We start from the raw sequence: 14,091 nt of genomic DNA on the forward strand, positions 1-14,091 counted from the left end.
CACTAAATTCCGTTGTTTCTGTTCATATTTTCTGGATTTTCACAAAAAAATTTTGTCAATTTTGCTAAAAATGAGTAGAATTTTTTTTAAAAAAAAAGCTATTGGTTTTGAGTTTTTAAGATAAAATAGTATTGCTGAACCATCTCAGCTTCTCAACCACTTTTCGACGAACATTGTGGCTTAATTTTTTAAAATCAGTATATTTCTCAACGGAAATAGCACCAAATTTGCAAATTCAGCCCCCTATGTTTTAAATTGAGTTAAGTATAGACAAAAAAATTGCTCTTGCAATCTGTTGAATCTCCCAAGAAAATTTTGTCTGCTTTCATTTCCTCGGAGGGTTCTCTAAAATTAAAAATTTGCGGTTTTTTGCTAACAAGATAAATAACCAAAAAACATAATTTATTTTTGACAGTTGTTTGTCAAAATTGTCATATCTAAACAACTCGGAAAAAATACGTCTTTGAAAAATAGGGGCAGCATTGATATGGCTAGTTTTGCGCTAATGGGGATTCTTACAAACCAACTATTATTCGGATTGTTTGAGGGCGCTGTCTTTTTGGAAAAAAATTACGAATTTTTTGTCCTTTTATTGTTATTTTCAGATCAGAATTAGTTCAAATCAAAGGCCAATTATTAATGAATCTGAATTTCTTGTCAAATGGGAAAACCAAAAAGCACATTTTACAATTTCAGCTAAAATCTCATTATGTTTCTGTGGCTTCAACACACTTTCTGCGTAAAATTATTGGAGAAATTCTTCGAGTTCCGTCAGTTTTAGTGGTTATTATACAGTCTTATGTCTTAGCCCCGTTAAATAAAAGTCCAATCGGCCTTATAAAAAGACATAACATATACTATCTAGTATTTTTCAGTTGCAATATTAAGGCCGCTAAAATTATATAAAATTTTTGTTTAAAAGGAAAAAATCTTTGCTGCACTATTTTTTATAGCTTGTTTTTGTTAACCAACTTATAGTCCAGTGTCAGCAAAGGCGACGTCGAGAAGTCGTCTTACGTTTCCTGTGACCCTTTTTTTTAGTCATAATTGCGGCTTTGTGTTTAACGGAACCTTTCTTTGTCTTTGATACTACATGTTTTATTAAGTTTTTCTTTGATTTTTAGATCTTTGCGTAGTTTGATAGTTATTTTTTGTCTTTACAAAATAATTACATTTAAAACACTTTTTATATCCAACTATTGATGTTGCAAGAAGTTTCAATGGAAAATCGCTAATTTTTAATGAACAAATTGAGGTTTTCACGGCATCGTAACCGTTTTCTCGCGGAACTTTTCATATGTCGATTTTTTCGGTTCTTTTTGTTGACGTATGGCATATTCTCCTCAAGTCAAATCTATATGATTTATTTCGATAAAATAGATAAAACAAATTAAGTATTTCTGTCCGTTGCTAATGCTTTGCATGACTTATAATAGTTATTTTCTAAACAATTAACGTTACTTGTAAGTTTGCTCTATTCCTTTTTTGTCTACTTGTTACCTAATCCTATTAGCGAGAAGTTGCATCTGATAACAATTGCAATGAAAAGAAACACATTCGTTATATATATATATATATATATATATATATATATATATATATATATATATATATATATATATATAGAACATTTATAGTGAACAGTTATTGTTTTGAAAGGCTTGAGATCGTTTTCTCGGAATAATTGTTTGAGTTTTTGAATTTTCTCGAGAGGTCTCAAGAAGTCTCAAGGGCTTCCAATGGGGCTATTAAATGAGAATATAGGACCATCTATGTTGCTAGCTGATGGTTCTTTCGAGTTTTATTTATGAATTTTTTTTGTTTTCAAAAAGTTAACTGCTTTTTGTAAGTTTGCACCTTAGGTTCTTTTGTCTAATTGTTAAGTAGTCTCATCAATGACATGTGATATATCACATTGTTTGTCTTGACAAAAGCGCAATTGAACATATCTAAAAATTTTATTTAATAGATCAAACTGTACACGGCTACGAAACTGCTTTCTCGGAAAATTTAATAAAATTGATTATTTTTTGTTGTTTTTGTCGTGTTTTTTTGTAGTTGTATGAATTATTTTGGATAACTATGGACATCAATGGCGTCTTAATGAGGTATAAATGAAGCAATTCAATGATTTAACAGCTGTTTTGCTGACTTTGAAACCAATTCTTTCCAAAAAAGTTGAAGCTTTTATTAACTTGGGCTTTTCTTCTGACTGTTATCTAGTGTTAATTAAATGCAGATTCTATATCTTGTCTCAAAAGTACAAGTTTCTTCATTAGTTTTATCAGATGCTCTTTTTGACTGTGCTATTAGTTATTTCTTTAAATCGTTGAATTTTGGTATTAATTAATGCTTGTTGTTTATATTTGATTTTGTTCTTTGTCTTGTCTCGTAGTCGTTTTAATGGCAGGTCCCATGGGCCCTCTAGTAAGGACATTATTGTAATTATTTATTGGTTTGAGCTTAAAGCAATTTTTGTTCGTACATCAGTTATTTTCGAACAATAGGTGAATTTTTGAGTTTTGACCATCTGTTCCTCATTTGGTAGATAATCAAGCAAAAAGTGTGAATGGTGAGAGCGTGGTTGAAACAATATATGCAAACGCACATCAACGAGCCTGGTTGTCTTGATTTTAAATACGGCATACGGTTGGTGATATTTCGAAAACAGTTAAATTCACTGAATTTCTAATTTCAGTGAAACAAACAGTCATTTTAATAGTTGCTGGATATAAGAACAAGAGTAGCCCTATTTGTGCAAATTAATTGCACATAGTTTTTGTTATCTTCATTCGGTTGCCCGAAAATTCTAGGCCGAGCTAAGACTCATGGAAACAAAATTGTTTATTATATTTTTGGCCTTTTTAAATGATTCGAAAACTATTTTGGATAAAATTTGATTCAATCTCGAATATGTTCCTACAGCTGTAAGAACGCAACACTTAATGTCGCCCAGTCATCTCGTAAACTGCAATTGTAGCCTCTGCAAATGCAACTGCAAATGCACCATTAACTTGTTCTGAACATTTAATTATCATTTAAGCTGGGGTTAAATTTTACCAGTAAAAACAGATATACCATTAATTTACGAATAATTTTTCTAATAACTGAGAACAAAATTTAAAGCCGATATTGCGAAATAATTCAACCGAATACTCAAAACCAAAAACTTTATTTACCATGTTAAATGGAAATACCTCGATGCATTCGTTTTTGCAATAGCCTAGCATAAATCAGTACTGATTCATGAAATTTTAATAGTAAAATTTAAAATCAGTACTGAATCATAGCAATTCAATGTCTAGTAGATGTCATGATCAGAGCTCTGATCATAAGGACAATCTATGATAGAACTATGAATCAACTAACCGTCCATAAATCCTGGCCGAAGATCTTTGTCATAGTCATCCGGAATCAGTTTCAGACTGCTTTTGGCACACTCCAAATTCATTGGCAACAAACAGAGATAAACAAAAGTAAACAAATATGGCAAAACAGACAATCCCATCATTAACCATCAATCTCGACGGGATTTCTCAAATAAATGGTAATGGGGTAAATTTTAGGCGGGGTGAAGACTTTCTGATTATTCCCCGGGGGACAGGATTTTCACGTGATCAAGATTTAGACCACAGAGATGAATAATTGCAAAAGGGATAATAGCATCAACCTGTAAGAATGAAGCATTGTTTATAAATTTGTAATTAGCACCAAATCCGCTTACGGTGATCGGGTATACGGAAAATGTTTAAGAAAGAAACGGGGAAATCGGGGAAATAATTCAGGATAATTTTGAGAGAATAATCTTGGCTGGAATTGCCTGTAACGACACTTTTACACACAGTAAGCTCTTCAGCCCACAATTGTACTAAAAAGCAACACCTTCAAGGTAGATAGTATGAATAATTTATCAAAAGTAACCATAATGATAGTATGGAACAGAAATTTACTTCTATATGAGCTGAGCTTGAGTACCTGAAAGTTGAGCAGCTTTAGGGGGTAAAATAATTAATCCGTCTTGAGGTAATCACCATTTTAGCCCCGGTATCATGTGTGACGCTGCAAAAAAATAATTTCAAATGCTCCAGCATTGGGTCCAAATTTGAACAAGCTCGGAGGATTCTTTGAATTAACCCAGACAAAAGCAAATAGAAAACTGGTCCGCTTTTCTTATCTTTTCCAGCCTAAATGTCTCAAGTATTTTTCAATGACATGCAGATTTTGAAAGTTCGCCCTTTTATGTCTGATAAAGCCGTCCCTTAATTGGGGTGGCGATTAAAGAAACGGAACCATTCATTTCCATAAATATAGAACACACCATTATTACGGAAGCTGCTTTTGAAGTGATATCGATTGCGATGACTAATGATGCTATATTTGTTCACTAATTATGAAGGATACTTAAAACTTTTTTCATCTTAACTTTCAACAAGATGTGATGAACAAACTTTACGCGGTCAATTGCACTTGAATCAGACTGAAAGAATGAAACTAATCACGACTCCAAAAATTCAACCCAAAAATAGTGCTTACCAATCACCGATTTGGGAATTGGCCTTATAGCTCAATGGCAGACGAAAGCTTATGTCAGAATTCATTAGTCCTTGGTGGGTTTAAAGCAAAGGTCTATAAATTCGCCCCCTTGAAGTCTTACTTTTCCTATAAATTTATCCTTTAATTGGGTTTGAAATTGCAAATATTGCGAATTTAGCCCTCGTATACGTATGGTTAGACTATACTCAACACAAGCATGGTACATTGATCCCGTAGCAATCTAATAACTTCATGTGTGTACTATTTAATAACCTTAATAAAACCTTAATAACACTCTTTTAAATATACAGCTTTAAGTCGTATCCATTTTGGTTAAAAGACACGTTTCACAAATTTGAATCGAGTTCAAGAAGAGATTGAAAGAGGCACAGCCCCTTGTACACTTGGGAAGGTACATTCCACAAGAAAGGAAAATAAAACAATGTTGACACTTTCGCACGAGACAAAACTATGACAGCGGACTTGTTTGAAAAACGCTTAGAAAGACAAATTACGAGGGTTTAAACACTATAACAGTCTTTGTATCTGTCAAGTTATAGCCAAGAGTAATTTTCGCTTCAGACACTTTCGATGCCTTCGCCCATAACAAATTTTATTAAATTTAATACACTCAAATGTGTTCAAATAAATTCTTTTGTATAAGTTCAAATCTTCAAATATTAACACTTGAGCACTTGAGAGAGTTAGAAAGAAAGATACAAAACAAAATCGAGCTGTTATATGACCAGAAATGGTTATAGTAAACGTTTAAAAGTAACTTTAATAGAATCCTCGTTTTATGGTTATATGATGTTCATTGTCGTTAATGTCATGAATTTCTGTCCATCAGGGTAAAGAGCGGGAAATTTACGATATGAGGCAAGATTTCCAGTAATAACCGGAAAAAGGTTAACAAACAATTTCAAACAGACAAACATCGGAGGACAAACTACGGACGAAAAGTGTTTTGTTTCATCATGTGAGTACAGAAGAGCAACTCAAGATACCAATCATGGGAGTCAAATCATTCATTTGAAGAACATTGTACAAAATTGAGACCAGGAACACAAGTTTATCAAATTGTCAAGGATTTAGTTTTCAAATCTATTGAAGAAGGCTTTTGGGCACTGAACTTCTTTGGCTTAAATTGCCCTTAAAACTTACCAGCAAAACAATCAAGAAGATAGAAGTAACAGGAACCCTCAGGTTAATTATCTAAGGCATCAAGAAAGCGGCCATTCTTTTTTCTTTCTATTTTCGTGTTTTGTTTTGCTGAAAAACTTTTCATTTATTTTCGACCCTTTTGCCTGAAATTCGTGTCGTGACACTTTCCCAGAGCCTGAAAGGGTAATTCTGAGTGTAATTATGGGGCTAACATTTCTGCGGGGTGGAAGCATTTTTTCTTAGAAGTCTTCACATTCAAAAACAGCACAAAATTCTAAAAAAAAACTACAAAAAAAATGTCAAATAATGACCAAAAGTTATTATGAAATTTAAGAGACGAGCCAAAGAGAATTTATACGCGAAACTACAACCACATGAGTGTATAATAACAAAAAGCTTTTAAAACCCTCCAAAAAACATTTTAAGCCTATTCAAAACAGGAAACATACAAAAAAGCACTGAGAAAAATTCAAGGTAGAGGAAAGGTGAAGATAAAGACTCAATGTTTTAGGAATTATTTACATCAATACTTTAACAGAGTCCAGGCCGGCTGTTGTTTTTGAACTCAAACACAGTTGATACTGTAGCATCGAAATAGAATAGCATTTGATCTTGAGCAGTGAAAATTTGGAATTGTGTGCAAAATGATGGGCATTAAAATATTTGCAAATTTGAAATTAGCTTTAGACTAGAAAAGTAAAGAAAACGAGAAGAAAACAGCTGCAATTATTAATCGCTAATTTAAGGGGATCATTTTTTCCTCATAAACATCATCAGTTACAGAAATTCTTTGTTTCTTTGATAAATCTATATGGCATATGATCTTCGGGTTTGCATGCAACTGATAATATGTACCGAATAAGCTGGGAAAGTGCTAAAAACAAAAAGAGCCCCTAACAAATTTAGGAGGGTTTTTGCGTTTAGATCAAGAATGTTTAAGTCACTTAAGTCACCTTTACTCAGCAAGGATACATACCATGGTGTTCAGATCAACTAAATAGCCATTTTTGTCTGAAAATCTATTGATCTTATAAATTGCCTTGTTGAGGTTTCCGATTTACTGAATAGTGGTTATTTGATGCTTTTAAATTTGATTTTTACATTCTTCTTTTCTTTTGGAGTTCCTCTAGCTCTCTGTTAGCCTCCCTCCTTTTGATTTATTTCTCAATTTGTGTCGCAATAAGAAATTAAAATTTCAATTGAGATGTCTTTGAGCTCAGTCCCTTGCAAAACTAATTTAAATATAATTGCTGATAAAAAAGACAATAAAATGTTTTGCAACTACCCATATCGCGGTTATCAAGAACAAGTAAATCTCCGAATTCGATCTTAAGTAATTCTTTTGAAGAAGTGAATGCAAAAAATCGTCAAAAATCTTTACGATAGCCGTCAGTACAATTTATGAAATCCGTTTTCTGTCACGGGCAACGCATCAATTTTTCATCTTGGAGAGAACTGACGTAAACTGAAATATGTGACGAGGTGTTGTTCACAGAGGGCCTTACGAAACCTCAAAATTACGGAAAGTACTAATTTCACTTATGACCTAATTTACTGTTATTTAAAACCAGTCAAAATCAAAAAGACCTGTTGCAGTTCGTAGAACAAGAAAATGACAAAAAGAACGAACTAAGAAAGGGGAACGAAAACAATTGATTTCCTATCAACTGCATTAAGAACTAATTGAAATGACTACTATGCAAATGAAAAATTAACAAAAAATGACTACTATGCAAATTGCTTCCCTAAAAATTACCTAAAGATCAAGAGATAACTAGGTAATGACGCCTACACTTTTCGGTCTGTTGAGGTTAGAATTTGGGCGAACATCTACAGAATTCACGCATTACTAACCATCAAATAAAAATTCTGATTTTGCATTTTTCCCAGAATTAATCTGTTTGATGTTAACGCAGTGACGCTTTTATAAAATGGAGGTCAAACAAAAAAGAATATTTAATATAATGGTTTTTCAACGTATGTAATTTTCTCTCAAGTCAGTTAAGTAATATGTTTTATTTAACGTCACACTTTCTTAAGGAAAGACTCAAGGAACAAAAAAGAAGTGTACAAAGAACTACAATAGAAAATGTTCTTGAAGGCTTTAATAAAAACCCATTCAATCTGCTTGACAGCGATATCCCCATAATATGTTATAAGCAGTCTGGTAGCAAGTATTGAGTTATATGAACTCAAAATCAACCAAATTTGATGGAGAGCGGCTGCAAAACCAGTACCTGCACACATTTTTGGTATAAAAAGCAAAAGCATTAGCGTTTAATACTACACATCTTTTTGATTATATTCTGAGTTACTTCTGTTTTACTTGTTTTTTAACTATCTATTTTCTTTTAAGTGTTTTAAGTATTTGATATCGTACGATTGAGATATGAATTATCCCTTTCTCGTTTCATAACATCAAAACGATGTCCAATTGCGATTAGAACAAAATTAATGAACATGACAAGATTGCGATCTCGGAACTTTCGGACAAAGAGCAAACATGTCTGCGAAAGCAGCCCGGGTCCCAGTGTCATAATCTCAGTAATGAACCATTGTATTCTAATGGTATATCGTCGGCCAGTACTGTATCAATGTATCCTAAGAGTATCTTCCTACCTCAGTATGTGCAGTATAAGTATATTAGAGCTTTTTGTCTGAGAACAGACTGAGCATCCTGATTTTTGTCGCTTTGCTGTATGTTCGTCCCAAAATCATGACAAAATTTTGAAACTCCGCGAGAATCTTTTTGAGCATGATGATAACATTTACCATCTTAAAACCTTGTAAGTAACGTCATTAGAAAAAATGCCCGCCAGAACCGGTAGTTTTGGGTCCTCATTGTTGATTCAATCATTAAAATTGTAATGGACAAATGAGTTTGAATATTCTATTGCCTTCTACATATAACTTCATTTTTTCATACAAAGATGAAGTAAATTCAAATTTCTCAAAAACTAAAGAAAACTTTATACAATCTAATTTTTCTTGAAAAAATCGCAAAAAAATTAACTAAACATGAGCTCTCATCAATATTCAAAGCCATGTTCAATGAACATTTTAAAACTGAGAATCAATTTGTTAAATGCGAAATTAACCAGAAAAATTAAGTCAACTAAAATTAATTGATTGAAGATATATTTTTTATCAATTGTCGAAAAATAAGCGGTGTTTTGCACCGCGTTTCAAAAATACAATTCCGAAGAACAACAGAGAAATAAATTAAGTTGATATATATGATTATGACAGAAGATTTATCTTTTAAAGATTTATTTCTCGTATTTTATTTTGCGGCAACTACTTTTAAAATCTTTTTGGTTTTATAGTGATTTGATTAATACAAAATTTGGAACCGGCACCAGCAATTCATCGTATCTATCTAGGCAGTAATTGTAGCAAAAAAATAATCAACGTTTAATCACATCAGTCTGGGGGAATTGCAGTTCAAACATTGACCAAATACGTCTTTGAGAAAAAAAGATTGTTGATATACTTTTCATCGGGTAGGACAATGAAAAATTAGTCGGCTGGATATATTTTATATCAATTTTCGACCAAAAAAGCGCTGCTTTGCTCAGCGTTTTCATTGATAAAATGAATCATTCATTCATTGATTCATGATTCATTGATAAAATAAAAATTAAAAAAATCAATGTTTTCATTTGGCATTTTTTAAAAAATGCTTTATTTAACACTTTTAAATGTAACAATTAAATAATTGAGTGATATTACTTCGCTATCAATTTAAATGCTGAAATAGCATTTGCATCAGAACACAAAATGAGATTTCTAATTTCAATGAACATTTGAAAACCTAAAACTATATTGCTAAAAGATGAAAATAGGAAACTTAACAAAACACAAATTTGTGAACTCTACCGACCGGAACTCAGAGGAGAACATTTTAATTTAAAAGAAAGAACAAAATGTAAACTTAGCGTCAATGCGGCGTAGGAAACTTCTCGGTAATTAATTATTTGCGTCTTCAGTCATATGATAAGAAGAGATATCTATTGGAAAATCGATGCTGGGCACTAAAAAAAAGAATGATAATGCCTCACCGTTACTATAAAGAACGGAATGAAAATTTGGTCCGATTAAGAAATGATATTTTCAATATGACCTTCTTGAATAATTTTTTGTTGTCCGATTTTTTAAATTGTTGTACCGTGATTGTGACTTTTCTGCTTTTTGGTGCTCTGCTTTATACCTGCCAAGTAATTTGGTGATGCTTTGATATTAGATTGTTCTACTCATCTTTTTCATTTTCCAATCGCACTCAATAATCCTGAACATTTTGTGCAACTTTCTTCTTTATAAGAGATTGATAAAAAACTTTGCTTATTTACATATTTTCTAAACATCTTTGGGATATAGAGGTGCTCAGTAACGAAATTAAATCTCAAACAAAGAAAACGGAAAGTGAAAATGCCACGACTACGATGTCTATTTAACTTCATTTCAATAACTATATGCAATTGGAGTCTCAATCCTCCCCAATCGACAGGAAAATTGAAAAGTTTTTCACTATTTAACGGCTAACGTTTCTTGAATGAATTCAATGTGAACAAAGACATTTTTTGAGAATGCTGGGCAAGGCAAAATACAGGACTCCTCAGAACATTGAATAAGAACTGGCAAACGAATGTTAATGGTAACTTCTTATACAATATCTTCTGAAATTTTCCGGGCGTCTCTCTAAAAGTCATTTCTTGCTTTTTGGCACTGAATCAGCACCTGAGATTTGTTTTTGGTAAATATAATGATAGCACTATGAGCCACCGACACCACCAAAACTATTCATTCGTCGCACCATTTCACTATTTGGTTTATAGCGTAATGTGCAAAAGAAGCTTCTAACGTTCTCGAATTTCGAGACGCGATAGATCTAATTTCACATTGTAAGAAGCTTAGTTGCAATTACTGTCAATTTTCTGTATCTTTTTTGTCTTACCTCTGGGATTCATTACAATCAAACCACATTTCAATGTAGACTGTGATGATAACTGTCAGAAAAACTTATTTAATAGTAGCTTTTCAAGGTTATTTCGCTCTTGGGACCGAATAAAAATTCTTATGTTCATTTTATGCCAGACGATCTCAATCATAGCAGCACATATCTCACAGGTTAAAAATCTAGTTTAAATGTTACTATAGCAAAACAATGGTTTTCGGGATTTGGAGGTGCTCAGTTTAGGCAAGTGAATCCCAAACAAAGGGTGCGGGAAGCCAAAATGCTACGACTATGATGTCTGTTTGAATTCAATTCAATAATTATATGCACTTGGAGTCTCAATACTCCCCACTGTTGCTTCTTTCCCGTTAAAACATGTACGTTAACTTTAAGCTGAGTCCCGATCAATCCACTTAGCTTCACAACAACTTTCAAAAAATTTCTTTTAGTCCAAAATAGGTCGTAGCCAGTTTTTTTATAAATTCTTTTTCCACTCATTCGTAGCACCATTTCAAAATTTGGTTTATGGCATAATATCCAAAAGAAAATTCTAGTGTTCTCGATACATCTTATTTCACATTGTAAATAGCTTAGTTGCAACAGCACATGATCCATGCAAGGGCCCTGAGCAAGTTACTGTCAACTTCTTATATCTTGTTTGTCGTATCTCTAGGACCAATCACGAACTAAACCCGTCTAAAAGTAGACTATAATGATAAAAGTAAGAATAAATTTATTAATAGTGGCTGTTCAAGAATATTTCGTTTTTAAGACGTAATCAAAATTAATACGTTTATTTTATGTTCACAGCCAGAGCAGCACTAATCGCGCAGGTTGCAAATCTAGTCCGTATGGTACGATAACGTAATAATCTTTTAAGAGAGAAACAAAATATTCATTTTTCCGCCAAATCTCTCCAGCATTATCAGTAATATCTAGAATTGTTTTGTATCTAAAACTTTTATTTTCATTTTTTTTATTTTTAATTCAGTCTGTTTTTTCAAACTGCTCCCACTAAACGGCCTGCTCTTTGAGAGTTTTTTCTGCAATATCTCTAAAACTAATTTTCTCATCCAAAACCAGCTTTCTCCTTATTAGATAAATGTTTAGTGATCCAGGAAAAATTTTTAAAATAAAAACCCAATCTGTTATTTAGATCATGTTCACGTTCACGCCGAAAAACAATAATGGAAAATAAACAGGATTTTTTAGAAAATTTTTTTTTAATTATTAGCAGTTCGTCCCTCAATTTTTTTCAGGTTTAATCATGATCAGATCCATATCTGAAAAAAAAATTATATTCAACATATGATTTTCTTCTGAAATAAAGTAAAAATTACTGGCCATTATATAACAAAGGATACCAATCGTTTACAGACAATGTCTGTAAACGCCTGACATTGACGGGTCACCGAAGTCGGTTCATCAGAATGTAATTTACTTTCAAATGCTCCAAAGCAGTAGTACAAATTAAAGGCTCAAATGTCATGTGGTCTATTTAATTGCAAATTTAGAGAGAACTAGAGTGTGGTATGAAAGACCTCTAACTGTTTAATACTATATTTTTAAACTGTTGAATTTAAGATAAAACGCTTTTCACCCGATTCCACAGAATCCTAGATTACTGTTTTGTGGAATCAGTCGACGGAAGTACGATCAGACGTCAAAAAATCGCTTTTTGATGCCATTCTTCTTTCTTTAAGGCCCTTTTTAAATCTTTTAACACAAGTATGGTGGAAGTAATGAAGAAAAGTGAACTAAATGCTCAACATTAGTTGGTAAAGGCGCTGGCTTGTAATGAAATAAGAATTAAAACAATCTAAAACAAGCTAAAGAAAAATTCACAATTTTTTTACACTAGACAATTTTTGCTTAAACTCGGCGCACTGTACAAAGGTCACGCGCAGGTCGTCGACAAAATCAGACTATACTGAAAGAAAGAATATGAAAACTTACATTTAAAATGACCGAATATTGTTGGTTAGTTCACTAGAATAAACTTTAGTTGAGATAGACAAATCAGAAATCAACAATTGCTCCCCAAAATGGTTTCCATTGTTTATTTTCACAATCTCTCCTTGCTCAAAACTGCTTCTCATTTGGTCTTTTTGAACAAATAAATAATAATTAAACACTGTTTAGAATTACGGTCAGCATGTTTACCTATCAACAAAAATTTCACTTTTGTTAAGTCAAATTTTTCAGAAAACAATGTTAGGAAATTCAGCATAAGGAGGCGAGTATTTATTTTGGTCATAAATTCACGCTCCATTGATCTATGTTCTATAAAATTTGTCCGGCCAGATCCCTCGGGTTTACGGTCAATTGACGGTGTTGTGAAAAGACACCGAGGGTTAAAATTGCTCGAACCGCTGTTTTGATAAACAAATTGTCACCGACCTTGCAGGAATTTGCCGGCTGAGCCTTAAATACTTGATTAAGCGTTTATCAAAAGAGTTTTAATCCGTTTAATTTTTATTTGAAACAACTGAGAAATAAAATAATCTATGTACCCAGCATGATCGAACCTGAAGTAAAGATCTTAAGAATTAAGTACAAGGTGCTGATCTCAGACTAGACGACGCATGATTCATGTAAATGTTTGTTGAAATCAATCGTTCTCTTTGTTCGCAAACTTCCTTTGGTGTTTTCACCTTATTTGAGTTTAAATAAATCTTTCATGCATAGATCAACATAAACGCACTTCATAAATTTGCATGAACTCGTACTTATATTTCCCGTTAAAATTGGAAAATTTAAATACTGGTGCATTAAAATTTAAATACTGCAGCTTATAACAATTCTGAGAGTATTTGTTCCCAAGCATATGCCCTTATCAGCAAAAATTTTGAAGGGACGAAGATTTATGATTCTTTGTTAAACTGGAAGCAACTCAAATAAATAAAGTAGCAGCATGAAACTGAATGTCATGTCAGCTTCAGACAATATAGAATTAAGAGCAGTACTGAATAGATTTTGTAATAAAACTTCATCTCTCCACTTGCAATGTTTCTAAGCATATAATTCTTTTTCGTTCAATATCAACTTTCTACTTGTCTCGCTTTTTTAGAAATACTAATGATGTCGACGCTTCTTGTATTCAACTCTCCCTGTGATAACAACAGTTATATAACTTTTTTTGAACATTTTTTTGAATAATCTGATGGCTATCGGTGATTAATCTGTTAGCGCTCAATTAGTACTGCTAAAATCTGAAACAGCAACCAAACTTTGGAACTAGACAACTTTTTTCGCCCCGAAATGGCGTTATAAATGAAGAGTGTTCGAGAAAAGAGTGGTGGCAAAGTTAAATTTTATCGGCTGCATACTGGTTTAAGTTAATCAACCGTTGTAATCTGAACGAAAGAACTATGAAAATGAGCACACGGTTGTTATACCTATCGAGACGTTATGGAGTTTTTCATCGTCTTCAAGGCTTT

General features: G+C 32.6%; 1 protein-coding gene across 7 annotated transcripts in view; it reads right to left on the reverse strand.

Annotated features, from left to right (window-relative positions):
- Positions 1–14,091, reverse strand: part of LOC142342191 (gamma-aminobutyric acid receptor subunit alpha-6-like) — a 138,348-nt gene that overhangs the window by 95,712 nt on the left and 28,545 nt on the right. For 3 of the 7 annotated variants that reach the window (XM_075393422.1, XM_075393423.1, XM_075393421.1), the window contains exon 2: positions 3,370–3,868. In XM_075393422.1, coding sequence (XP_075249537.1) covers positions 3,370–3,511 — 142 coding nt within the window. In that variant the 5' untranslated portion in view covers positions 3,512–3,868. Of the gene's footprint in view, positions 1–3,369; positions 4,212–14,091 lie in introns of those variants that run through there. The other 4 variants (XM_075393425.1, XM_075393426.1, XM_075393424.1 and 1 more) reach the window with 3 other exon arrangements.

The sequence above is a fragment of the Convolutriloba macropyga genome, chromosome 7, assembly GCF_964194025.1.
Source record: "Convolutriloba macropyga chromosome 7, txConMacr16.3, whole genome shotgun sequence".
NCBI classification, from domain to species: domain Eukaryota; kingdom Metazoa; phylum Xenacoelomorpha; order Acoela; family Convolutidae; genus Convolutriloba; species Convolutriloba macropyga.